This window comes from Condylostylus longicornis, unplaced genomic scaffold (assembly GCF_029603195.1).
Source record: "Condylostylus longicornis isolate FDR11 unplaced genomic scaffold, ASM2960319v2 ptg000019l, whole genome shotgun sequence".
NCBI classification, from domain to species: domain Eukaryota; kingdom Metazoa; phylum Arthropoda; class Insecta; order Diptera; family Dolichopodidae; genus Condylostylus; species Condylostylus longicornis.
Window position 1 is genome coordinate 1,030,537 of NW_026577988.1, and position 27,771 is coordinate 1,058,307.

At 21.8% G+C, this 27,771-nt stretch overlaps 1 protein-coding gene across 11 annotated transcripts in view; it reads right to left on the reverse strand.

The window, feature by feature from the left end:
* Positions 1 to 5,053: 5,053 nt before the first annotated feature.
* The window catches only part of LOC129606609 (protein phosphatase 1 regulatory subunit 12A), a 105,255-nt gene continuing 82,537 nt past the window's right edge, over positions 5,054 to 27,771 (reverse strand). For 3 of the 11 annotated variants that reach the window (XM_055517008.1, XM_055517007.1, XM_055517004.1), the window contains 4 exons: positions 17,151 to 17,287; positions 16,584 to 16,674; positions 16,065 to 16,154; positions 10,717 to 11,145 (listed from right to left, as the gene is read on the reverse strand). In XM_055517008.1, coding sequence (XP_055372983.1) covers positions 11,026 to 11,145; positions 16,065 to 16,154; positions 16,584 to 16,674; positions 17,151 to 17,287 — 438 coding nt within the window. In that variant the 3' untranslated portion in view covers positions 10,717 to 11,025. Of the gene's footprint in view, positions 6,140 to 10,715; positions 11,146 to 16,064; positions 16,155 to 16,583; positions 16,675 to 17,150; positions 17,288 to 17,446; positions 18,232 to 23,472; positions 23,496 to 23,677; positions 23,859 to 27,771 lie in introns of those variants that run through there. The other 8 variants (XM_055517006.1, XM_055517010.1, XM_055517014.1 and 5 more) reach the window with 7 other exon arrangements.

Sequence of the window (27,771 nt, forward strand, 5' to 3'; positions counted from 1 at the left end):
CTTTAACTGACATCGAAATCATCTATGATCTTTTGGAACAGGTTTTTGCAAATAAAAATTATTTTATGTTCAGTTTTGTGAGAAGCTAGAACAGAAAATTTTGATTATATTCCAAATGTCGATTCTGTGATTGCAATTTCTCAAAATTAAGTATTAAAATCATATATCTCTTTTAGATACAAGTAATAACAACTTCATATATAGGTTTTATAGATTCTAATTTAGAAATTAAAGTCAAGAGAGTATTTTCGAAACAAAACCATATTTCAGTAATACGTGTACATATACATAATATAAGGATTCTCAATAATTCAGAAACATACAAATCTTTAAAAAATGTTTTAGAACTTTACAAGTGCTAAAATTTTTAAATAGGTTCTTCTATAGTAGAATTTTGATACAAAGATCTAAGTTAGAACTGATCCCCCTTATATTTTGAATTTAAGGTAAAAGGATAAAAGTTTATTATAAATTTGTATAACGCATTACTGCAAGAATATATTTTTATTTCAATATAGTTTACCGTCTTGAAATATTAGCTTTTAAGTATTTTAAAAGAAGCTTAGAAGTGGGGCCCAAGCCAAATTCCCAAATTGATTTATTGAAGAAATATCAAATTAATAAAACTATTTGCTATGTATTCTAATTTTTTTTTTAAATATCAGAGTTGCACGATCAGCATTATATCAGAGTGGCACGATTTGTTCAGAGTAAATAAATTACAACAGTAACAATGCTATTTACTGTTACCAGTCCGAAACTGTGCATGTAAAAACTTAAATAAAAACTAATTGAAAATGCAATTTATCTTTTCAAATTTCCAAAAAAAAAAATTAATACATTTATTTTTAATTATATATTTATAATGGTTTATTTTTTTTTTCTTTTTAAATTTTTTTTTTCTATTTTCTTCTTGATTTTCGTTTTTTTTTTTTCTTACTTTTGATTTACAAAGTTGATAATTTTTTTTTTTTAATTATTTATTTATTTAAATTATAATAATATTAATATACAAATATACGAGTATGTAATTTTATAAATTTTTAATATTAGTTTTTTTTTTCATTTTTTCAAATAGCTAGCATTACAAAACTTACATATTTTATTCTTCTTCTTTACTCTGATTTCTTCTTTAATTTCCTCATTTTATTTTACTTATTTTTAAATATATATAGTAAAAATAAAAATAATAATCATTAAATTTCATCAATAATTTGTTTTTTGTTTTGTTTTTTTTTTTTAAATAGTAAATAAATTTAAAAACAAAAAAAAAATACAAATATATGCATTTATATAAAGGTAATTTTATTTCTAAATAATTAAACATAAATTAAATATTTTATAAAACATATAAAATGTTGTAGACTTACACATAATTATATGTATGTTATTTTATTAGGTATAATAACTAAAAGTAAAATTAATAATATTTCATAATTTCAAGAATTACATTCTTTAAATTCAATAATAATAAAACAAAATTGTGTTTGATATTAACAAAAAAAAAAAAATAAAAAATAAAAATACAAGGATTTTATTAATATTAAGAAAATTAATCAATTTCATCTCTATTTAATATTCATTATGAAAATTTTTAATTTTTAAAGAAAATTACAAAAAATAAAAAAAAAAAATGCAATATTTTGTTTATTAAGGACGCTAATAAAATTTTCAAAAACGTTATACAAAAAAAAATTATGAAATGCAAGAAGGTAAAATTGATAAACTAAAATGCAAAATTAGCAAACTTAAAGTTATTTATAATTAAAATTTTATATTTTAAAAACAAAATATAAGAATAATACATAAACGGCATTTGTAAATATCAAACAGTTAATAAATATTTTAACATTTTGGAATTTGTGTTTTTTTATTGGCGAAAATATTTTATAGAAAATTTTTTAGGGGGGGTTTTCGTTTATACAAGCTACAACTTGAGAACTTTAATTTCTAAACTGCAATATCAAACAGTATATGCAAAACAAAAAATCCCCTTATTTTCATGGTTAATTTTATAAAAGTTTTGCGTGAAAATTTGCGGCAAGCATCAAAAACCATTTAATTAATAAAATTTTTCATAATGAATTAAGTATGTATGGACTTTTAAATCAATAAATGTAAAAAAAAATATTTTTCAAACAAAAAAATTTAGAAATGAGATATTATAAAAAAATTTATACATATATACAAAAGGTCTTATAAAAAAGCTCTCAATTATTATTACCCATTTGCAAAAATTTAATTTAGAAAAATTTTAAAATTCAATCCATTTATCATTACTTTTACTCTTTATTATTAGAAGAATAATTATTTTTTTTAAAAAAAAATCGTTTTTGATTTCTATTTTGGAAAAGAATTTATGCGAAATAAATTTATGGAAATAAAAAATATGAATAAATTTAAAAAAAAAAAAACAAATTTCCTTTGAAAATTATTAAAATTTGAAAATTATTTAAAAAAACATATTCGACACGGGAAATCAATTTTTTTTTTTAACTATTTATAATATTTATGAACATAAATTGAAACATTGAGATCTTTAATTTAATATTGTTAATTGAAAATTTGAAAATTGTTCATATTAATTTTAACTGAATGACTACTTTCATTTATATGAATAGAAAATTAATTACAAAAACGAAATTATGTAATTTATAAATATTTTACAATTTGTAATGGTAATTGTAAATAAATAAACATTAAATACAATATTGTTTTATAAAATTAAATATTAATTTTAATAAAATTTTATTAAGAATTGGGAATTTTTGATAATTTAGATATGCAGTAAAATTTCTAAATTAAATCTTTAAAGTCTTTTTGCATTTACTTACAAATTTTCAAATACTGAACATTTTTACTTTTGCAAATTTTATAACATACTCGGCTAATTCTTTAATATCCAAAATTTTTCTAATATGTTCTTCTTCCAATTTATAATATTTTTGCAGTAGTTATGAAAAATTTCTTAAGAACTTGAAACTACTTTAGCATATTTGAAAATGAGAGCGTTTGCAGTCTAGATTTATCTAATCTAGCTTTTTTATTAAAATAATATTAGAACTGAACTATCGTAAAACAATCTGAACTGAACTGTTATATAAAATAGAATCAAAATTTAATAATTTGATGATAATTTCAATTTAATTTTTATAAAGTTTTCTTAATTTTTCAGGATATAATGTTGATTAGCAAAACATATTATTTTGAATAATTTTGGAAATTGAAAAATATAAGAAATAAATAGTATTTAAATTAAAATTGTTTTTATGTATTTTATCATTTATTAATTATTTGTTTTGATTAAATTTCCTTAATTAATAAGAAATATTAAAAATATAAAATTTAAGATTTAAAAAAACTTTTTGATTGTTCAATAAATAAAATGTTGTAATAATAGGCAAAAAAAAATTGTAATAATAAAACTGTAATAAGAAAATTTTTTTAATACATAATTAAAAACTTACAAAAGGAGTAAAAAATTAAAAAACATAAAAAAATTCAAAAGATTTCTTAAAAAATATTTCCTTTGTTTTTCTACAGTTTATCTATTTTTTCATTTTTAATATTATTTTTTAATTTAATTTTTAAATTTTTAGTAACATATTTAACAATTGAATTGAAAATTTCTATAATTTTTTTATAAAAACTGAAAAATTATTTTCTTTTATAATAATTTTTAATTAATTTTTTCATGGTTTAATTATTATTTATTTTTTCTCCTTCTTTTTTTTAAATTAAAATTTAAATATATAATTTGAAAAATCTTATTAACAAAATTTTCACTATATTTCATTTTTTAATTTTCTCTCTTTTATTTTTGTTTTTTTTTTTTTTTTTTATTGTATTTCTAAAAAAGAACATCAATGAACAAAATTTTCTTATTCTTCTTAATTTAATTTTCTTTTTATTTTTTTTAATTAATAATAATTATTTAAATTATATATATATATATTTTTTTTAACAATTTCATTGTTCTAATAATATTTTAGTTTTTGTTTAATAAATTTTCACGCTATTTTATAAACATATTAATTTTTTTGTTAAATTAGTTTTGAGGTAATAATTAAATAAATGATTCGTAATTTTATTTTTGTATTCATATGAAATTTATGTGTGATATTTTTAAAAAATTTTTAATAAATTGTATTGTTTTTATAAATCGTTCGTTTCCACTTAATACTCGTAGTATTTTCTTGGAAATAAACATTGAAAATATCTATTAGTGGTTTATTTTTTTTTCTATTTTATTTTAAATACATAGAATAATTTAAAATAGCATTACATATATTTTTTTGTGATATTATTTAAATAATTAGAATTAAAAACAAAGTTATAATGATTAATCAAATTATTTTTTAATATAGCATTAGTAAAAATTAAAATTGTTTTATAAAAAAAAGTTTTTATTTTTTAATATATAAAAAATTCATATAGAATATTTTTGAATTATAGCATTATTTAAATAATTTATTGTGATATACAGAACACAATTTTTGTAATTACACAAGAGAACTACTTTTTTTTGAGTAGCGCTGTTTTAAATTAAAAAACTTAATAATTACTAGCGCCTCTCAAAAAAGAAGATTTTTGTGTAATTACAAAAATTGTCTTCTGCATAGGATTATAATTGTTATATAGTATAAAAAACATAAAATATAATATTAAAAAATTTCAAATCTTTTAAAAATTTAATGTGTATACATTCGTTATTATATTAAAATAAATATAAAATAAAATTATAAAAATTTATAATTATATTTTATATAAATTAATATTTTTGTAAATTTTTTTTTTCAATAACTTTGTTTTTTTAATGGATCGCATTAATTTCTACTACAATTAATATTATGTTAACAAGGAATCACTTATATGATCAAAACATTTATTTTACTAGTTTTTAATTATGTATTAATAATAATATGCAGTATAATAGCTTTTATTTTTTGTACATTTTTAATTTAAAAACCATTCGCATAATCATTTTTTTTTTTTTTTTTCTAAACTACATAATTATTTAAATATATTAATTATTAAATTCAATTGTTTTTAATTAAATTTTATTAAATTTTATATATGAGTTTTTTTGTTCATCTAATAATATATTAATATATTTATATGTAGAATATATAGGGGAATATAGAATTTTTAGTCTATTAAGATAAAATCAAAAATATATAATGAAACTTATTCTGGAGTATCGAATCACTAAATGATAGTAACATTTATCGTAAAAGCCTGAAAAATATTATTATAGACGTGAATCATTTATATTATTTGGTTTGTGTTTACAATAATAATGTCGAAATTTTTACGATATTTATCACTATCACTAAATATGTAATTTGATATTCAGAATAAGCTACAATGTTTGAAATAGAATTTAATAATTGTTTTTTTTTTTCACTTTATTTAATTATGATAATTTTTTATGTTCTATAGTAATTGCGATCTCATTTAATATATTTAAGTTTTTATATATTTTTAAGCTCTTTAATTAATTAATTAATGCTATTTTATGTCATTCACAAGTATTTAATTAACAATACATATTTAAAATTAATATCAAAACTAATTTTGTATTTCTATATATGTCTATTTTATTTATTTTTGATTTATTCATTTAACTACAATTATAGTGATTTTGATATTTCTGATTAAATATTATATTTAATAAAAAATATTAATCTCTTATTTCAATTGAAATTAAAAAAAATATATATATATATAAATATGTATATAATGTATATAATATGAAAGTTTGAAAAGAAAAAAATGAAACGGAAAACAAACAATTTTAAAAATCGTGTAAAAATTATAATTTAAAAACTATCTATGAAAAAAAAAAAAAATAATTAAAAATTAAGGAAATCTTCTTTAACTACAAAAGGATACAATGGTATTTATTATATAATATAATTTTTCATTTAGAAATTAATTTAAACATTACAATTAACATTTTTTTTTTTTGTTTTCAAGTGAAATTTTGCATTATTTTTTCTCTTGTTTTACATTGTGTAATTTATTATTAATATTAAAACTTTTTAAGTGTTTATTTACTTAATTTACTAATTACTCTTATTAGAGCGCCATTCTCTTCTTTAAGGCGTTGATTTTCGGTTTTAAGGAAATCCAATTGCTGAAATTAATTAAGAAAATAAAAATTAATTAGGAAAAATATAAAATTTTTTTTATTTTTTAAAAATTAAAAATTTATTAATGAAGCACTAAAACAAAGCTGGAAAAAATAAAAATATGATTAATTTTGTTTTGGGGGGGGGGGGGGGGGGAAATAAATGTTAAGTAACACATTATTTAATAAAAATGCCCACTCAAAACTTTTAAATTTTTTCGATTTTTTAAAGCACAAATAAAAATTTTGTTTTTAATGATCTGACAAACAATATATAGGTAGGTATAAGTCCTCATAGTAAATCGAGAAAACAATTAAAAAACATCAATAAAATATATATATTTTTTTTAAATATGCTTTGCTGAAAAAACAAGGTGGAAATATTTTGCATTTAAATTTTCTAAAAAAAAAACAATTAAACAAAGGTAAAAAAATTTGCTTTACAAAATAATAGATATGAGCATGATTTTATAATTAACAATATTTGTTCTAATTTTTTAATAAATGGTTCTCAAACTTAATTTCAGGTTTTGAGGACTACCGTATATTTACATTTAGAGATTAAAGGATTGCGAGATAAATTAAAAAATAATGAAAAATATTGCAGAATTTAGAAAATTGTTTGGTTGCATCAAGTAGAAACACAATAACTAACAAAAACAATTTTTTAGAAAAATCAATAATAATCTGTAATACTTGTTTTTGATGGGATTTCGATTCGAACGGAACGTTGATAAAACTCTATTTATCATATTCAGCGAATTGCTAATTTAAAGTGAATCAATTTTTTCTATATAACGTGTTAAACGAATAGGAAAATATGTTATTCGCCTATATAGTCTGAATATGGTAGGTTAGTATATCGTAATTTCTTTCATAAACACAGTATATCGTAATGTATAGCTAAAATTGCGCTATGTTTGTGTTAATAACCAAATGTTATTAACCTAATTTCTAATAATAATAATTTGTCTCAATACAGCGAAATTATTAGTATAACCATATGAACTGTTTTGATTTTGTAGAACAGTTAAAAATATATATATCATATTCATTACATTATGTTTTTGCAGTATTGCATTATGAAAATTTCTAGTATTAATTTTTTAATTTCAAATGAGAGCGGATTTGACTTATTTATTACAGAAGAGCGCGAATTTGACTCATTTATTACAGAAGACCGTGAATTTGACTTATTTATTACAGAAGAGCGCGAATTTGACTCATTTATTACAGAAGACCGCGAATTTGACTTATTTATTACAGAAGAGCGTAAATTTTACAAATTCGAAATAAATTTAGAACAAATTACAATAATAATATGCTCATAAATATTATATAATAAAAATAAGAACAAGTACAATATAACAACAACAATAAATAAAAATATTTTTTTAAAAAAAATATTTACAAATTTGATAATAAAATAATTTTTTAATATTTTAATTAACTTATTTAAAACATTCTATATATTATAAAGAACACACATTTATAATAAAATTTATATATATACATACAATGTATTTATGTATGTTTTTATATTAAAATATATATGAAAGAAAACTCAAGTATATATAAGCATTAGTGGCGAATATCAGGCAAGGATTTTAGATAGGGTTTGGATATATTTGTGGGGAAAAAAAATTCTAATTTCAATAAAAATTTTTCTTTTTTATAGCTTAATTTATTAACGTTGCTAAATTTTAATTAAAATTAAATCGCTCTTATCGAAATGTATTAACTATTGTTTTATTATACATAACCATAATAATTTTATATACAAAATATATATAGTAATTATTTGTAATAGAACACAATAACGGTATTATTAACGGCTAGTTAGTTTATTTATTTCATACCTTTTAATTTTTCTGTTTTTTAATAGGTAGTTTTTTTTTTTTTTAATTTAGCTTGGGCGTTTTTTTTTAAATTTTAATAAATTGCACACATTTTTTAGACATAGATATATTTTATTACAATTAATATTGACGACAAAACATTTATTATTATAAAATATTAAATTTTATTTTATTTTTGTTTATTTAATAAAACAAAAATAGTTTTTCGTTATTAAAATTATTTTAATTGCTTTCAAATTAGCATAATTTTGTTTTTATTAGTTTTGGTAACCAAAGTAGAATATTGAAAATATTTTATTACATTTTCAAATGGAGAAAAAATTAATTTTTTTAGTTAAAGTAAATTCAAACTTAATTAAAATAAATTTTGACAGAAATAGTAAATTATTTTTTAAACTGTGGTACGAAATAAGAAGTAAGCGGCAATATTGTGAAGTTTTTCATTTTTATAAACGACAATGTCACTGCTACAACACTTACACTGATATAACTCACAATTCACATTATTGAAAAAATCAAAATTTGTAGTTATAATTTTGGAGTTAATATTTTTTTCTCGTTATAGCATTCTCTTTAAAATATATTGTAAGCGACAATTTGTAAGGTTGACAAAATTGGCATTTTTGCAAAAAAAAAAATGTTTTGAGTGATAACAATAATAATAATAATTCAGATACCGTATTTTTTTGAGTTAGGTCACTCTTGTAACAAATGAGCAAAATAATTTTACTGGTTGCTTTCTCTCTCGAGTATAACGATTGACATTTCATTTTTATTTCAAATTTAGTCCTGTTCGATCACGTTAGCAAATAACAATATAAATTTTACAGAATAAAAATTTTTAATATTTTTAAATTATTTTGGGAAAAAGGTGTGAAGAAACTTTTTTTTTCATTAAATTAAATATTCATGATGACCATTATAATTTTTTTTTTATTATTACAGTATGTATGTGGGTGCTTGTAAAATTTCTTTTCTACAAAGATACAATATGAGGACTAATTATGAGGAGAATTGAAACATTTGGAGTACATAATTCAAAATTGATAATCTAAAAAAATCATATTAACAATATTGGTGCTCTTTGGTTTAATATTGGTAATTTGTAGATGAAAATTAATGCAATATTGTAACACTAAATTATGTATGTGATGTGAAAAAGTGCAATATGCATACTTAATTAATTTATTTTTCTTTTATTTTAGATTACTTTTGCTCTTATCACATGGATATAGAAAATATTTTGCTAATATATGAAATATTAAATTACAACACTAATATAATGAAGTTTGTATACCTTGGTTACCACTTAAGTGCAATTAAAATTTCATTCAGACAGTAAAAAGAAAACAAAAATCGCAAAACAATTATTTTAAATATAATTATGTACGAATATAATGCTGTCCATCCAATATTTAACTTGGCTTCTCATCACGTTGAATACATAGCAAATTTTCAACACGTTAAATCATTAATGGACTGATCAACCATTTGATGGTTGAAACTTGGTTGAAGATACTATTAAAAAATTTTAATTTTTGGCGGCATTACTTTGTATGTTGTATAAAAGTAAACTTGTAGTTTTAAAGAAATTGGAATAATGTGGAATCAACGTGTTGAACGACCAACTTGAATAATGGATGGGAGGCATAAATTATAGAAAACAAATTTAGTTTAATTATTCTTCATTTCACAATAAGTATGAGTAAACAAAAGGAAGAGATATCAAAATATAGATAAAATTTTTGTAAATATTTTCATCCATACTTACAAAAATTAATAGAAAATCTATGAATTGAATAATTGAAAAAAAAATCGATTAAGGATTTTTAATATTTTAAAAACCAAAGAAAATTAAAACAACATTTATATAAACATGAAACACGTTTATGAAATTAATTTTGATTAGAATTGAAAAATTTTGTTCTAATTAAGAAGATAATTAAGAAGTATTTAGCTAGTAAGATTTAAGTGAAAATAGAGAATTATGAAACAAAACTTCAAAAACAACATTTAAACAAAAAGAAAAAAAAAACAATTAATTCTTTTTTAATTAGAAAAATATAAAAATAAAAGAATTTAATTATATAATAAATAGGCAACAAAGTGTTATATAAAGTAACGTCATTCATACCGGAACCTTATTTACCAAAAACGAAAACTCAGACCTCCCGATTCAAAAAAGGATTATGTAACATTAGATTTTTTTATTATTTTTATTCATTTAAATTAATTTTTAACTTTTTTTTTTTAGAGTTTTTCACATCCAGAGAAGAATAGAGAGAAATTGTTCTACAATGTTATATTTTATATATAACTTTAATTTACTAATATAAATTATGTTTTATATTTTAATATGCCATTATTTTTAAGTTTAAAAAATTTTTATGTATAATTTATAAAATTAAAATATTAATTATATTTTATTCGTTTGTTTTTTTCCCGTAACTTTTATAATAATTCAGATAAATATTGTAATTTTTTTTGTATATTTTAATATAAGAAGTATTTTTTTTTTTGTAATTTTAATTAATAAACACTGTATGAAAATTCATTTTTTTTTTATTTTAAGAAATTTTATTGTAAATTTTTAATTAATTATCATCATCATATTTACTAATTTATGAATAATGTTAAATTTATAGAAAATATTTGTATATTATGTAATATAATATAAATTTAATAAAATTATATGTAGTAATAGCAGTTTTCACGTGATATTTAAGTTTCGTTTTTAATATTTTCGATTATTATTATTATTTTTTTTTAATTTATATATAATATTTCCGATGTAAACTATTATATTTGTGTATGTAGATTATTAATTTAACGGTTTACATTTTTATAATAAATAATAGTATATAAATGTATATTGGTTATTTATATACCACATAGTTCTAAGTCAAATTTAAATATATACATATTTATATACATATATATATATATAAATTATTTATATGTGATTGTTAGCCAAACTAATAACGATTTTTTTTTTTCATTAAACAAATTCTAGTTTTTGATTATTTTCTTTTTTTATTGTTTTTTATTGTGAAGTTGATTTTGTGCTGATGTTGTAAGCTTTGATACAACACGAGTTAAAGCACGATTTTCGGCTCTTAAACGTTCATTTTCGGCCTTTAACTTCTGCATTAGCTAGATTGATGATTATATAATAAATATATAAAAGAAAAAAGAAAATAATAATAAAAAAATAAAAGAAAAAAAAAACAATGAAATTATGTATTTATTTTATTTATTTAATTTTTTTTTTTTTAATAATTTATTTTGTCAATTAAATTTTGTTTCAATGATTTTTTTTTTTTAATTTATTTAAATTTGTAAATTAAAATAATTAAAATTTTCGGTTTCACGAATGAAATGGATGATTTAAAATAAAAATTTAACAATAAAAATTTAAAAACAAACTAATAAAAAAATTGGCTAATGATTTTTAAATGAATGACTGATTGACTATGACTGACTGGCTGGCTGACGAATTGTGAAACATATGAGTGATGATGAATTGTGATTAATAATTGTCTGTTTTTTTTTTTATATATAAGTAATTATAAATTTAAAGGATGAACAAAAAATGTTTTTTGACTAATCACGACATAAAATTAAAATATAATATAATTTAATAATGAAATTTTTATAATGATAATTTTTATTGTATAATAAATGCATTTTTCTTGTTTATTTATGAATCAAATTTTAAAAATTTACAATGAAAATCAAATTTGATATATGATTTAAATTTCAGACAAAATAAATTTTTATTTTAGCTATTCATATGAATAGATCATTAATTAAAAGGTGTAATCGATAATGTCAAAAGGCGTTCGTTGCATTTGACGGTCCTCAACCGGTAATCGACAATATTTATGCAAACTTTCGTATACAACTTTTGCATGCAATCAACTGCTTTAGGGAAAAATTATTTTTGATTTGAATATTTCTAGAAGTAAATTTCATTGAATAAAATTATTGTCCTCTTCAAAATTTGCCAAGTTGCACAAAAATCAAAAACAGCAGTTGAATTTTTTTTTTTTATAAACATACCAAAAAATGTTAACAATACGACATATAATTGACATTATTAATTACGTAATATTTTTTGTTTTTTGCATTATCAGGTATACTAAAAATGTCTACAAACATCTGTTGACAACAAAAATTTTTTCGAAATAATTGATTTTGAACAATAATAAAAAAAACTTATTTTGTCTGCAATTCTTAATAAAAATTAATGAATTTACGGGTACAGTGAGAAAACAAAAAAAAAATGGTGGAAAAATATGTTTTAAATTAAAATTATTGTTGGTTTTCAATTCTGTTTTTTTAAAGATTGTAAAGCTTTGTTTTAAATTAATAGCATTAAAATTTTATAAATAAACAAATTGTTATTTACATTATCATTAATTTATTTACGGTATTTAGTTCGATATTCTTTTTCTTTTTCAAAGTAAATAATTGTAAAAATTGATCTATCACTTTTATTCCATTTAAAACATTGAATCTATGAATACTAATAATATTTGGATGAAAATTTTCAAATCGATATTTAAAAATAAAATATGAAACAAAGTTTTAAAACAATATGCGTTTTAATGAAATTGTGTGACGTGACTGTTTCATAAAATCTGACATAACAATTGTGCGATATGTATTTTATTGTCATATTGTATACAAATGAAGAAGTACCATACTTTCAGGATGTATCAGAATAACATTATGAAATTTTGATGATTTTAGATGAATTTTTTTATACATATTTATATTAATCATAAAATTTGAGAATTGATGGCCCCTGTCATCATTGTCATAAAATGAATGAAAAGAATAATTGGCGCAAACTACCTTTCACCAAGCGCAAAATGAATGAATGACAAACAGTTGTACCGACTATTTTTGACAGTTTATTTTTTAATAAATGACACCAAAAATGAATCAGAGATTTACTGAAAAGTGACTGATAAAAACAATAATGACAGGTCTCAAATGTTTTAATAATCAAATAATATGACATTTAATAAATTTGATATAACATGACAAAAAAAATCTTTTTTTTTTGTTTTAAATAAGTGTTATACATCGTATTTAAATCATTTTTCAATTTAATTACAATTGTATATGAAAAAATTAAAAAAAATTTTTATTAACGATTAGAATTGTAATTTAATTTCAAATGAATTTCGAATAAATTTCGAAAATGAAATTTCGAATATGAAATTTTGAATTTGAAATTTCGAATATGTTGTGTAAAATGATGGAAAAAATGTATTTTAAAGATTTCTTGTAATAAAAAATCCGCCAAAGAATTTGATTTTGTTCAAATCATCTATGAAAATTTGTAAAATATTAAATATATTGTAAAAATTAAGTTTTTTCTTTTTTCCTTGTGTTCAAACGTAAAAACAAAAATATAAATAAATGTTTTACGAGTATTCGATTTTTTTTATTGGTGTAAAATTTTATAAAATAGAACGAAAATTTATATTTGCTTGTTTTATTCTTGTAATTTTAAAATGCAAAAAAATAGTATTTTAAAATTATGGAAAAAAAAACAAAGTAAAAAAATGTGTGCAAATTATATTTTGTTGCATAAAATAAAATATAGAGAACAAGGGCACTTATTAGTTTAGTTTTATAAAAGTTTTCGTTGAATTAAAAATATTTCATCATATTGTTATTATTATTTTGAAACATTGTATAAAACAGCAACAATATAAATTTTGAATACAAAAATTCGGCTTGTGCACCACTAATTCTTATAATTAATAGCCCGGCCGAATCCTTTTAGACTTAAGAACAACAATAAAACAATAAGTTTCAGAAAGCTGGAAGCATTTCGTTAGAATTTAAATTTTATATTTAATTTATAATGGCAAAGATATAAATGTGCGTCTGGGTTGTAAATGGTTAATCTTAAAAGAGAAGTGGAAATGTCATTTTCGACTTAAATGCATAAGATTGGTATGGTGCGATATTGTGGGCCTAATTGTTTTATAGGACCCAAAACTATGCGAAAAATTCAAAATTGTCTATAAATTGCATAAGACATTTTAGTCTACTTCCTTTTTATCCAATAGTTGTTCATCTTAAAACAAAATAAATAAAATTTATTTAATTATTTAATTTAATACTTAACATTTAAAAAAAAATGTCAAAAATCCGGGAAAAATGCAGTATTTACATGAAAATTTAAAAACAAAACGCAATACATTATTATCATTTTAATTGCAACTGTCGTAGTCATATTTAAAGTCTACGAATATTAATAATTTTTAAGTTAAATCAGAAATCTAGAGCGTTCACATTAAATTTTTATTGAAAAATATTTAATTTTATATTTATTTTTTTGTTTGAAACTTCGTTGCTGTCTTATTGTGTTTCAAAAATTTATTTATTTATTCTTTAATTTTACTTGGTTATTCCAAATAAGTTTTAAAAGCATAAGGGAGCCTCAAAAACACAAAATATATTTGTTTTGTTTAATATTTATCAGTTAGTTAATGTTATGTATAAGTTTCAGCCCCTAGCACGTACATTGTTTCATTATTTGACACCTACTTTTGAATATTAAGTGATAAAACAAAACACTATAGTTTAAAAAATAATCGATTTCTAGGTCTAATATTGTCAAAAACTGAAATATTATAGAGTTTGAAAAACTCTATATTATTTCTTCCCTACTTTTTGACATTCTTTAATTGCGGAAAGAACTTTGCTTTGTTTACTTTCAGAATTAATATAAGTTTCTGAAAAATAAAAATTCAAGAAACAAAATAGTGAGAGCGATTTATTTCGTATGATAAAATTTTAATCCCGATATAAAAGTGAGTTGTTTTGTCAAAAACAAATGACGTTTTATAATTTTAGAAAATTACATTATTATTTTTCATTTGACTAAACTCGTACTAGGGGCTAAAACAAAAAAAAATAGACATATATATTAAAAAAAATTTTGTTATGCTATAAGGAATCAAAAAACAAAGAAATTTTTTACAGAGTTGAGTTCAAAAGCTTTCGTCGAGTAAAGAAATAAAAATGTGAATCAAAAAATTTTAATTTATTTCGGTATTTGAATAATATCAACAGCAGAAGTAATGAATAATAATATGCAGGGCAAAATATAACAGAGCAATATAACAGATTATTGAATTTGAAAAAAAAATATGAGCTCGATCTTGAACTCTAGGTTATCGCTATTTTTTAAGGCCTTAGTCCTTTTTTAAGTGTTGGTAGTAAATTTTGTGAGGAAGAACTAATATGAAAATCATTAGTTCAAACAAGAACTAATATTACAGTAATACGAAATATTTTGTTATTTCGGAATTTTTAATTGAAATAATCTAAGGAAGGGCTTTTCCAAGTACATTTATTTTAGGAAAACGTATTTTTGATTGTATTGTAGAATTGAAAAATAAAATTTTAGAATTTAGCAAATATTAAGAGTTTTCAATAGGGGGACTTAGACCTCTAAAATAAATTTTGATAATATTTTGTTCTGCTTTTGTTATGTTTTTTGTTTAAAGTTTATGGTTTATTACAGTTTTTAATTTTAAGTATCTGTGTATGATTCAATAAAATTCTTAAAAGAAAATTAAAAATGAAAAAAAAACATTAAAATAACAAACTTTTTTTTTTTAACTTGTGATCATAATTATATTGAACGTTATTTTAAAGCTTTGCTGGTAAATAAAATATAGAAATAAAATTAACTTTTAGCAGAAAATATTACTGAATTTAAAATAATTTAATTTTTTAAATAAATCGAAGAACAAACATCTTTTGTACGTAAAAAAAAATGCTTGTGAACGTGTTAAAAAACATTAAGGAACAAAAATAAATTAAGTTAAATAATAATTAAGAAAAATAAAAAATTTAAAACAGGAATTAATTTGTGATAAATTGGTGATTTTCTTCTGTTTTTTTTACACAAAAATCACTAAAATGGTTTTTGCTTGTTTTACCAAAACAAAAAAAAAGGAAGCTTTATTTTCTTTTTTTTTTCTTTGATTTTTTAGTATTTTCTTTACTTAAAGAGGCAGCAATATTTTAATTCTTACCTTAAGTTCCTCTTCCATTTCGGATATTTTACGCTCTAAAGCTCGTTTTTCACGTTTATCAAGTTCTGACAATTGAGTATTTTTCGATGCCTGCAATTAATATTTTATAATTACCAAAAAATTTAAATGTGATATATAAAATATTCTACGAAAGGATAATAGGAAAATTTATTTGAGAAGTGCATCATCATCGATCTCTTCCGTAAATTGAGCATTAAATTAATTTATCGTACAAACGAATCATATTTGTAGATTGGTTTGAGTCCATGATAATAATTTTTGTAAGAAATTTAAAAATAAATATTTTGTGGATAATGACGTACTTCTCTGAATAAACCTGTGAAATTTAAATGAGATAAGCAGATCAGCTATAATCCTCTCTAAGAGTACCAAACTTTTATGTCAAAATAAAATTAGGCAGTTTAGCTAATCTTGCCTTAATACCAAACTTTTCTTTATGTCAAAATAAAATTTTAATTAACTTAATTTATTGATAAAATATGTTAGGAAAAAACTTACCGAATTTGATTGCTTGTCTAAGGCTGTTTTGGTTGTATTTAATTCTTCAGATTTTGTTTTTAATTCTTTTCTAAGTTTATCGTTCTCTAACCTAAAAAATTTTTAATAATAAACATTATAAAAATGTTCAAGTTATTTTTATATTTTAAATTGTATTGTCAATTAATAAACATAAATTGTAGATGGTAATTAAAGGTAAACAATGCACCGCGACCTTAGGCAAGGATATCTTTTGATTTCTTATATACCATTTGACATATTTAATCTCCCGTGATAAAGTGAGGCCACATACAAGGCTTGACACACAATAACTCTCAAAATTCCACCGCAGATGCTCTTAAGTAACTGTACATTTGCGCTTAATTAGGGTGAATATAATTTACAATAACCGAAATTCTATGGACTGACAAACTGGCTTTGAGCTTATAAGGCTTCGACAATATTTTTATGAAAATTTTCCTGTTATTCCGTGCTATTCTCAATATTTTTTTCATTTTTGATTATTTAAAGGCCCCGCAAAGAATGCTGTAAACCGTTTCGTATAGTTATTTAAAAATTAAAGCTTACTTTTCAGCTTCCCATAATGCTTTATAGTCAATAATTTCACCATTCGAGTCCTTAGTTTTACTATCACCAGTTTCACTATCTGCTAAAGAATTTGTTGAATTTGTTAATCGAGAACGAGACGTCCTATCTGTACCGCTCTGAAAATTAAAAATTCACATAAGCATACAATAAAAATATAAATAAAAAGAAATTAAATATATAAAAAATCTTTTTTTTTAAATAAAGAATATAGCGTTTAAGGAACACAAAATTATAAGACTGTTCAAATTTCAAAGCACTTTCTTCAGATTTCTTACTTCATATCCTTCACTTTTTTCGGATGATGCACTTGTCGATCTTTGAGCTATAGTTCGTTGCCGTGTTCGAGTACGACTCTTACGTTCTTGATCACGTAATGAATGACTTCGATTAACAATTGATACAGAAGGTGTATTTGTTCCGACAGTCGATTTATTCGATCCATATGATGATGCTAATGATGTTGATGATGCCGATTGACTTAATGAATTTGTTGGATTTATACTACTTGTGCTAATACTATTACTACCATTATGTGATTTTGATGAATAACCTTTTAAACTTAAACCAGCTGTTGTAATACCATTTTCATAATTACTATATGGGCTTATATATCTATCACTTGTATATGAATTAGTACCACCATGATTATAGTAGCTACTGCTACTACTATTTGGATAATAACTATTTCTTAATGAATTTCCATATAAACTACTATTTGAACTATACATTCCAGCATAAGGGCTCTGATAGTATGATGAAGAGCTACCAGATGTTGAAGATGATGGATAATAATTTGAATACGATGATGGATAATATGATGATGGAGTTGTATAAGAATTTGATGTAGATGATGTACCAACTCTTGAACTAGATAATGATCGTCTTCTTGTTGGAGGGGCAATCGGTGCCGTCCGAGTACGTGCGCGGAACGACATTTTTATTCAATTTTTTTGGGTTTTAGTTCACTTTTTGTTTAAATATATCTAATAATTTTATTTTTAATTTTTTCTATTGTTCTGTATTTCGGAAAACTTTTTTGTTTTTATTAAAATTTTTATTACTGTAATTACGTCAATTCATTTATTATATAGGAGAGCAAATCAGAAAACAAAAATTAATTTTTTTAAATTGTATTCTAAAATGTTTGTACAGCGTTTTCTTATATGATGTTCTACAATCAACGGTTAACTAAATAATAATATTTATATTCTAAAAAATTTGTAGAATTCTCTTGCTGTTCAATTCAGCATATTATTGTGAATCGCATTGTATATGTATATAGGTACAGCTATACAATAAAACTAATTTACTCTTATACATAGAGAGCATTGAGAACTCAGAGCCAATGTACAAAGTGAGAAAATAAATTTGTTCCGCCGCCGTGACGTTCGCCCACTGATAATTTTAATTTTATTGTAAATAATATTTTTCTTTTAACAATCGTCTGTATTCAGATTTTCTTAAGTTCTATATTTCTAAAAATAAATTCTAAAAAACACTAAAATTTCTCGCAGATTTTCATAAATTAAATGTTAAATTATATTTTGTGTTTTCTATTATTTTTATTTTTTCCGAAAGACCTGCATATAAAATTAATGTCTAAAATTTATTGATGGTTGCGAAAATGCGGTTTTTAATGGACAACACTTGGTAGAGCATTATAGATATGGTTTTATTTTTTTGAGTAGGAAAATTTTTTTATGCGAAAAAAAAGTTATTTATGTTTACATATTACTCCCAACAATAATTTTGTACTTTACGTAAAATTTTTTTAATATGCAGCCGAGTAGAACTTAGGTACAAATTTGTTTTGCACGCAAAATGCAAAAAAAAAAAACATTAATCAATTATTGTGAATCTTTGTGATGAAGTCCATTTTCTTTGTTGAAATTATTGGCAGATATTCAAATATAATAAACACATTTTTTTTAGATTAATTTTGTTTTTTGACAGGCGATATTCATCATTGTCAAATATTCGAAAATATATTTATCTTATAATATTTTGTTTATAAAAGAAATTGTGTTAAAATGATGAGCAAATTTTGTGATATTCGTATAGGTGCAGATATATATGTATGTATGTAAATGTCTACAATAAAAAGTACATTGCGTTCGAAAATAATTTTTTTAAAATAATTATAACCTATAATAAGTTCAAATTTTGTGTAACATAGGTCATTAAACTTTAAAGAATTTACAACAGGACAAAAGTGTTAATGTAATATGAAAAGAAAATTTTATTAAACTCCCACAAACGAATAAAAAAATTTGTTAATTTTAGACAAAGTTGGAGACAATTTACATATATTGTTTGAGGAAAAAAAGAATCGTTTTGAGAAAAAAAAAGTTACTCAAGGTTGTATGATTCCATCTGTATACTTTCTTTGTCATGGAATTATGACGACAGGATATCTGTGCTATAATAGAGGTTCTGAAGGGTCATTGGCAAACATGCAAGTAGAATGGGCCGCCCCCCTTTAACGATTTCTGTAGAAGTTCCTGATTCAAATGAAGGAAAAAAGAGATCCGGGTACCATAACCTAAACTGGTTTCGTTAGAATTGAAATTACATTGCAACTCTAATCTAAATAGTAGTTTAAACAATCAGTATGACAAATATTAATTTCTGCAATAAGAGCGTCAGCTTCACTTAATATGTCAAATTTAGTTTTTTTTTTCAAAATAGAGATCTGCTGCAGTTATCTTTATCAAAAAAAATTTTATTTGCACTTATGTTAAAAAAAATTTACTTTCTTTTCGTTCAAACAAAAATTTTTATTAATTAATATTTTTAAAAATAATTTTCCAAAGAATTTTTTTAATATACATTATAAAAAGAAAACAAAACATATACCGGAAATAATTATGATTTAGTCATACTGGAAACTTTAGTATTTTCTTAATAGCGCAACAAATAAAATTATCTTTGTATTATGGTTTGTGTTATGATGTTTGATTGAAAAGTATGTTTGATTTATAAGAATGTTTGATTTTGTTTTCGTACTACATTAAAGTTTTAATGCTCATTTTCATACATATAATCCCGTAACCACAACTGTTATTACTGAAATTCTGAATTATGGATATCTTAAACGAGTCAAAGTGTTAATGAGAATTACGAAGACGAACATGTGTATAGTTAGATATATAATATTAAAGCCTATATAGAGAACATATAGGCTTCAATATTTTTTATTAAAAACAATAACTTGATAAATATAAGCAGTTGAATCTAAAGTGTATTCAATTAAGTATTAATATTCCAAAAAATTTTATTATAAAAATACCACAAATTAATTTTTATTTTCACGCTTTATTAATGTTATAAAAAATTTTCCGCATTCTATAAAACCAGAAAAAAATTACAAAAAAAAAAAAAAACAAATTTTACTTTGAAGAGTTTTACTTTTGCACTTTTCTTATAAAACTACATACTACATTAATAAATATTTTAAGGTATGTTTTATCTGGATTTCATCCAAATAACTTTAACAGCATCAAAAAGGAGAAAAAAAAATTAGAAAATTGCGGATAATTTCAAAGGTGCTGACAATTTAACATTATTTTCCGCGGTTTTTTTTGTTCGATGTAGTATTTTGTGGTAAAAGTTTAAATCAATTTTATGTCAATTAAAAAAAATCATAGACTTGAAAAGAATTACGATTTCTGTTCGAAACAAAATTAAATTAATTAAGCTTTTTCTTCTTGATTAAATAAAAATTTTGCAAATTTAAAATAATGTGCATTTTATTCTACCTTGGTTTTGCTTGGAATTATAAAAATGTTAGAACCATATGAAGGGCCCAGGTTGAATAAGAAACCTATTTCTTTATACAATTTAGAAGAAAATTATTTGTAAAAATTTTTTCTACCTCCTTTCTAGCGTATGCTTATTCGCTTCTCAAACTTAACAAAACTTCAATTTATGCGAACTTATTTTTCGAAAATTTAAACTTTTGCCAAATTTCTATCAAAGCTATATTAAAATTTATATATTTACATGTACTCAAATGTAATTAGAATATTATTAGAAATTAGTCATTTACTAGGTAAATTTTGAATTTCTATTTACGTCAGTGCATTTTATAAATTGTAAAATTTTTTAAAAATGCTAAGTAGTATTTTTAAAATTTAAAAATAATGCATGAGATAAATTTTTATTATTAAGGTGGGTGCATCAACTGGGTTATTATTTCAATATACTGTGAATACCTGTGCAATGTGCTCTATAACTACAATGTTGATTCAATTTAAATATTAAAAATCGTCTAGAATATAATTAGAATATAAATAAAAACAAAAATATATAGAGAAAATTATAAGGATGTAGTTTAAGAATGTTTAATTTTTTTTTTTTTTGAGTTTTATTTATAAAAAATTTTATCAGATTCACAATTAAAAATAATATTATAAAATTTTCGTATATATGATGATTTCTACAAAAAAAAAATAATAATAATTCTACAACAAATTAAATTGTTGTGTTTTAATAGAGAAAAATAAAATTATAAAAATAAATTAAATTAATTAGATTTTACATAATAATGAAATGAAAAATTTTGGTATATACGAAACTTGACTAATACATTTTATTAATGTTTTTGAATCTTTTTTTTTTTATGAAAATTATGTGTTACCTAAAGAATATTCTCGAGCTTTCTCTAATTATACCTATATACACACTGTACTAAATTAACTGGATTTGAATAAGTCGAATTTCGAGGAAGAGAAATTTCACACGAGATTTCTTACCCTAATGAGATGTAGTTTTAAATTTAGTTCGATAGTTCTTTGAATATTTTTTTATAACATTTGTAATAAAAACAAAATATTAAAAAAAAAAAATTTTTTTTTTTTTGATAGAAAGGCAAATTAGTTTAACATTGTTTGTTCACCCGTCCGTCCGTTCGTAGACGCGTTAACAAAACTTTCTACACCCTTTAAGATAAAAAGCTCAAATTTAAAATGTAAATAGAACTTTACTAGAAACTTATGTATGTATATCCATAGAAGAAAATTTTTAACAATTTCCTTTTCTTATGTTTTTCCGCCACCATTAAAAAATTGGTAAAAAAGTTAAAATCTCTCGAAATTGGTAAAATAGAGCATCTTTTATTTCAGAAACTTCAAGCTTTTCCAAATTTTTATAAATGCAGAAAACTGACGGTAAATACCATGCCATCAAAAAATTTAAATATTTATCTCAACTTAAGCAGTTAACCCTTAAATTCGTACATTATGTTCACTTTAAATTTTTTTTTACCTCATCCTAAATATATGCAATCTTTGAAATATTTTGGTATATAAGTGAAAGTAATTTTAACAGTGCAGTAGATTGTTTTTAAAAGCAGTATTTTCACTTGTTCAAGGAAAGAGTGGTAGTTTACAAACAATTAGTTTGACCCAACTTTATTTTTTTTTTCCATTATTTAAATTTTAAGAATACTAAAAAAATATACCTGCCAATTATAAATATGCGATAATATTGCTATATTAGGAAACAATAAAATTAAAAATTTCTGTGTCCTTGCATTTTTGTGTTATGCAATATACTCATAATAATTGTTAGGAATTATTATAAAAATAAAAACTACTTTTACAGTTAAAGTATCAAATAAGTTTTGTTAATAAATATAGTTGACTAATTGTTATTTTAACAGCTTAGCAATAAAAATAATACTTAATTTATGAAATTAAATATAGGTACTAATGCACTATTGTACTGCAACAGCAGTACTATTGTATTACTTTCATTAAAATCTCTCCTTTCACCTCACCCACTATACTTATTGATTGGTCATTTCTGATTTAATTTAAACATTAACTACTTATTTTATAACAAAAAAAAAATAATTTCCATTGCATTAAAAGCAAAAATGTATATATGATGTCATGTCATTTAATTTGGAATTTTATTATACAATATATCATGTACTATTGTACCATATTATGTACATATATGTACATACATAACATAATAATAAATTAAATTGCGAATGTTAAATCGATTATTATTAGATCAGTAAATTTTGATTTGCAATTTTTTAATAACTTAATTTCAATGATATTTTTGAGAAAACAAGGCAAAAAAGCATGTAATTGCCTTTTATAGTATTAAAATGCTAGTTAATTTTTGAAAAAAAAAAAGAAGTTTTTACTATATAAATATATAATAAATTTATGAACATATGTATGTGTGTGTATATTTTGATGAATATTTGACATTTGAGTTAATTTTTAGATTAAGGCATAATATTTTGGAGTTCCATATAAGTGCGGAGTGCGTACACTATACAAACATTTTATTATTGTTTTGAGTTTAAAATATTGTTATTGTTATTTTTTTCTTTTTCTTGTGTCACTTTTATGATTTCTTTGTTTCAATATAAATTTGAGCTAAAAATTTTTGAATTTAGAGCTAAAAACAAAAAAAAAATGATAATATTTTTAATTTTAAGCAAAAAGTGTAGTGAAATGAATCAGCACTAAAAATAATTTTCTCACGATTTAAATTTTTTGTTTTTTCTCTTTTATGATTTTTATAATTTTTTAATTAAAATTTTATTTGTTTTCTTTTTTTTTATATTAGACTTTATTTATTTAGTGAAAAAAAGAAGTTTTTTTTTATTTTGTTTTTAATTTCTTCCTTCACGTCTAGTTCATGCGATTGCTAATTTACGACTGATCAATTCAGTTAAGTAAATTTTCATAAATGTTTTTATTTTTGTTTTTTTTTCTCTCTACAAAATTTTCCTTTTCAATTCCAATATATTTTAAATATTAAAAGAGAAAAATGAATGTATACGATGCTGCCCGCCGCCTGACGAGCAAAATAATAACAGAAAAAGAAAACAATAGCAATAGAATATGAAAAAATAAGAAAAATTAAAAAACCATAAGGTAAAAAAATTTTTATACAATGGTAAAAGTCAGTAGTACTACACGCTATTTGTGCACAGTAGAAAAGTCAATTATAAAAGAAAAACTAAGAAAAGAGAAAATTAATTCAGGAAAAATGAGAAAAAGAAGAGGTAAAAGACGTCACGTTACAAATGATGCCGATCCTATTAAATTTTATATGTAGATATTGAGAAAAAAAAAATCAAAAACAAAAAAAAAAAAAGGAAAAAAATAAATATTTTTTATTGAAGCCTTTGAAAATTTTTGATAATAAGATCAAAAGGTAATGATGATCTCTTTTCTTTGCTATTAAAAATTTATAGCTTGTTCCATTGCTGCCAAACTGTAACAACTCAAAATTCGTTAATTTTCAAATAAAACAAAGTTTTGTGTTTTTTTTTTATTTTGACAAAATAATCAGAATTTGCGATTAAATAATTCTATATTATTCTTCATAAAAAAAAATCTTCATAAAATGTCGTATTTAACTAGAAAATGAAATTTTTGGAGTTGTTACACATTTGTAATGGAGCGATATTTTTCAAAATGCCTGTAATTTTATTGAATTATTGAATTTACGTAAATCAATACATGTATAAGCATTTTAATATTTTTTGAAAATAGAAATTTTTTCATAATTCTTGAACATTTTCTACATTCAAAAGCCAAATTGAATTGATTTAAGCCATTTAATTTTTGCAACAATTTACACTTGAGAGATAAGAGTACTAGAAACGTTAACTAATTTTTAATATAAAAATCATTTTCTTTTGTGAAAATGTTGCCGCAAAATAATTTTAGTAAAACAATGTTGCAAGATTGTTCATTTCTTATTACTTTTCTCCCCTATGTTCAATAAATATACTACAATATTAAAGATGGTACAGTAAGTGAAATATTTCAAAATTAGTTAGTACTTTGAAGTGATTTATGCTTTTTTTTCGTTAAAAATTGATTAGATATTAATAAATGATTAGATTGAGTGCTTACGTAGTGCACACTACTGGCTTCTATAAACTCACCCTTATGCGTCTCCATAATTTAATTTGAAATGATTAAATTACAAATTTTATAAAATATATTTGTAATAATACATAAAGCTCTTTTGTTGCAACTTCCTATTAACATATGTAAGTTTTAGTTTTTACCCCTAAATATATGCAATTTTGTAACTTGAAAAAAAAATCTTAAAAAATTAATATTTTTTTCCAATATTACTAATAGCCAATAACAAAATGTCAATCAATTTTTAATTGCCTCTATATTAAATGAACTAAATTACAATAAGCTATAGTACTATACGTACATATACTTATACATACATATGTCTCACGTTATTTTACATATGTCTCACACATTAATTTACTATTTACTCTTAATTTAAAATATTTTAAATTCACGTATACCGTTTTGAAAATATTTTAAAAATAAAAATTTTAAATTTTTACACAGAAATCCATAACATAAATAACATTACTAATTAGTACTTTAACACTATTTCAAAAATCAAAATAAATTTAGCACTTGTACTTAAAGACAAATTGTACCTAAAGACAAATTGTGCGGAAAAGTATTATTTTTAGCGGTGGTGTACTGATTATAGATTGTCAAAAAAAATTAAAGTGTATCTTTTAAAAGAGAGGCAAGCACCTCTCAGTTTAAATTTTAATTTAAACACCTCTCTTCGAAAGTTTTCTTAAATCGAAAGTTCTTTATGTGCAAATCTAAAGTCTAGGGTCGTCTAATACTTAAACTACATGAACATTGCAGTTGACATTTAAAAACTGTCAAATTTTAATTACATTATTTTTGTAAACAAAAGAAAATGATTAAATTGAATGACTGGAAATTGAATACCCTAACATCTCTTTTACGTATCAAAATTCATGACTTCCCAATAGTTGAAGGCGTATAATGAAAAGTCCTCAGTAGTGTGACAGTTGTTATTTTTCGGAAACAAAAAAAAATTTAATGAACTTTTTGTAAAAAAAAAAAATATTTTCTTTACCAATAAATTTCATTTATAATTTTTGTGGCGTTCGCCTCTTAATATTTTTTTTTTGTTTTCTTAAAGAAAAAGCGGAAAACTCTTAATTCAAATAATTCTGACGTTAAGTTTATTTTTTATAATACAAAACCAGAAACAACAAAATAAAAAATTAGAGAAGAAAACAAAGGTGAATTTTCATTTTTAAAAATAATTTTTTTTATTTTTTACAGAAAACACAAAAAAAAAAAACGTGAAAATTCGCCTTTGTTTTTTTTTTATGATAAATTACTGCGATTTATAATTCTTTAGACTCCTTCACTTTTAATCGTTCGAAATATTTCTTTATGTACAAAACAAAAATATATACCAAGAAAAATAAGGGAAAGTTGTCAATAAATCTGTTCAAAATTTATACAGGTGTAACAATTTTCATATACATATATATATACCTACATATATAACTAGTCGTGTGTGCTTGCATTGCAAGCCTTGCAAGTATGATGCCTGTAGTTTTGAAATTGTGTTCCATTCTGTGGCTGAGATATTTTAAGTTTACTTTATTTCTTCAAAAACACACCCATAATATACATATAGATATGTTTTTTCCTGATAAATAATAAGATAAAACTTAAAACTTAAAATAAAAAAGTTCTGAGAAATAATTACCCAAAAATACATAATTAAACAAATAATTAGTTCCTTTGAAATCTAATACCTTTTGAGTAATTTATTTTAAAACTTCACTTTGAGTTATGTCGCATAAAATCGTAAAATACCTTCTACAATAAACACTTTTAGCCATAAATTATTGTTAATTATAAACTACAATTCATGCACGTATGTATTTGGAGTTTATAATACATGCGAATAAAACGCGTGACTGTAGAATGAGTTAACACCAATACTAACGTATATAGGGTAATACGTATTGCATACGATTTCTATGCAAAAAGTCTCAGGTTCGAACCCTGCAAAATGCGATTTGCCAGATCAACTTTTTTTATTGATAATTTTATTTTTTTTTTAAATAAAATTAAAAAACCTTCACCCTTACCAAATCAATATCAGCGAGTTTCCGTTCTAAAACTTTTACCCTACTTGTAAAAAGTTTAATGCAATAGAATAACATTTTCTTATAAAATTTTACCCTAAAAATATATTGTCAAGGAGTTTAATGTAAACTTATGTTTTGCTTTCTAATACATGTTGCAACAGATCCCGAGAAGAATGCACAACTAAATTCATATGTACACACTTATTATAAAACAATGTAGATTTTATTAAAACAATTTTCTTAAGAAAGTTTTCATTTTTTGTTATAACTCACACTTCCAAAAATGAATTTATATACAATATTAATACTTCCAAAAGTAAGTAAAAAATTACCCCTACAGGATGTAAAACCATTTTGTAAAAAACGGTTACAAAACATCTTGGGAGGGGGTGAAGGGGGAGGGCGGGTGGAATTCTTGCTTTTTCTGGTACCCTAGAGGCAAAATTCTACCTAATGCCTTTTGTCCCATGTCTCTAGCCCTTCTAGAAGTACCCGTACTTTTTACCACCTGAGAAGTAGCTATATATATATAATGTAAAATATGATGGTTTTTGATGAGTTATACGATATATGAATAAAATGTAGAATTATTAAGGGAAATTCAAGGTACTGCGTAGCCTAGTGGTTAGCGTGGTAGTCTCATAGCCAGAAGGT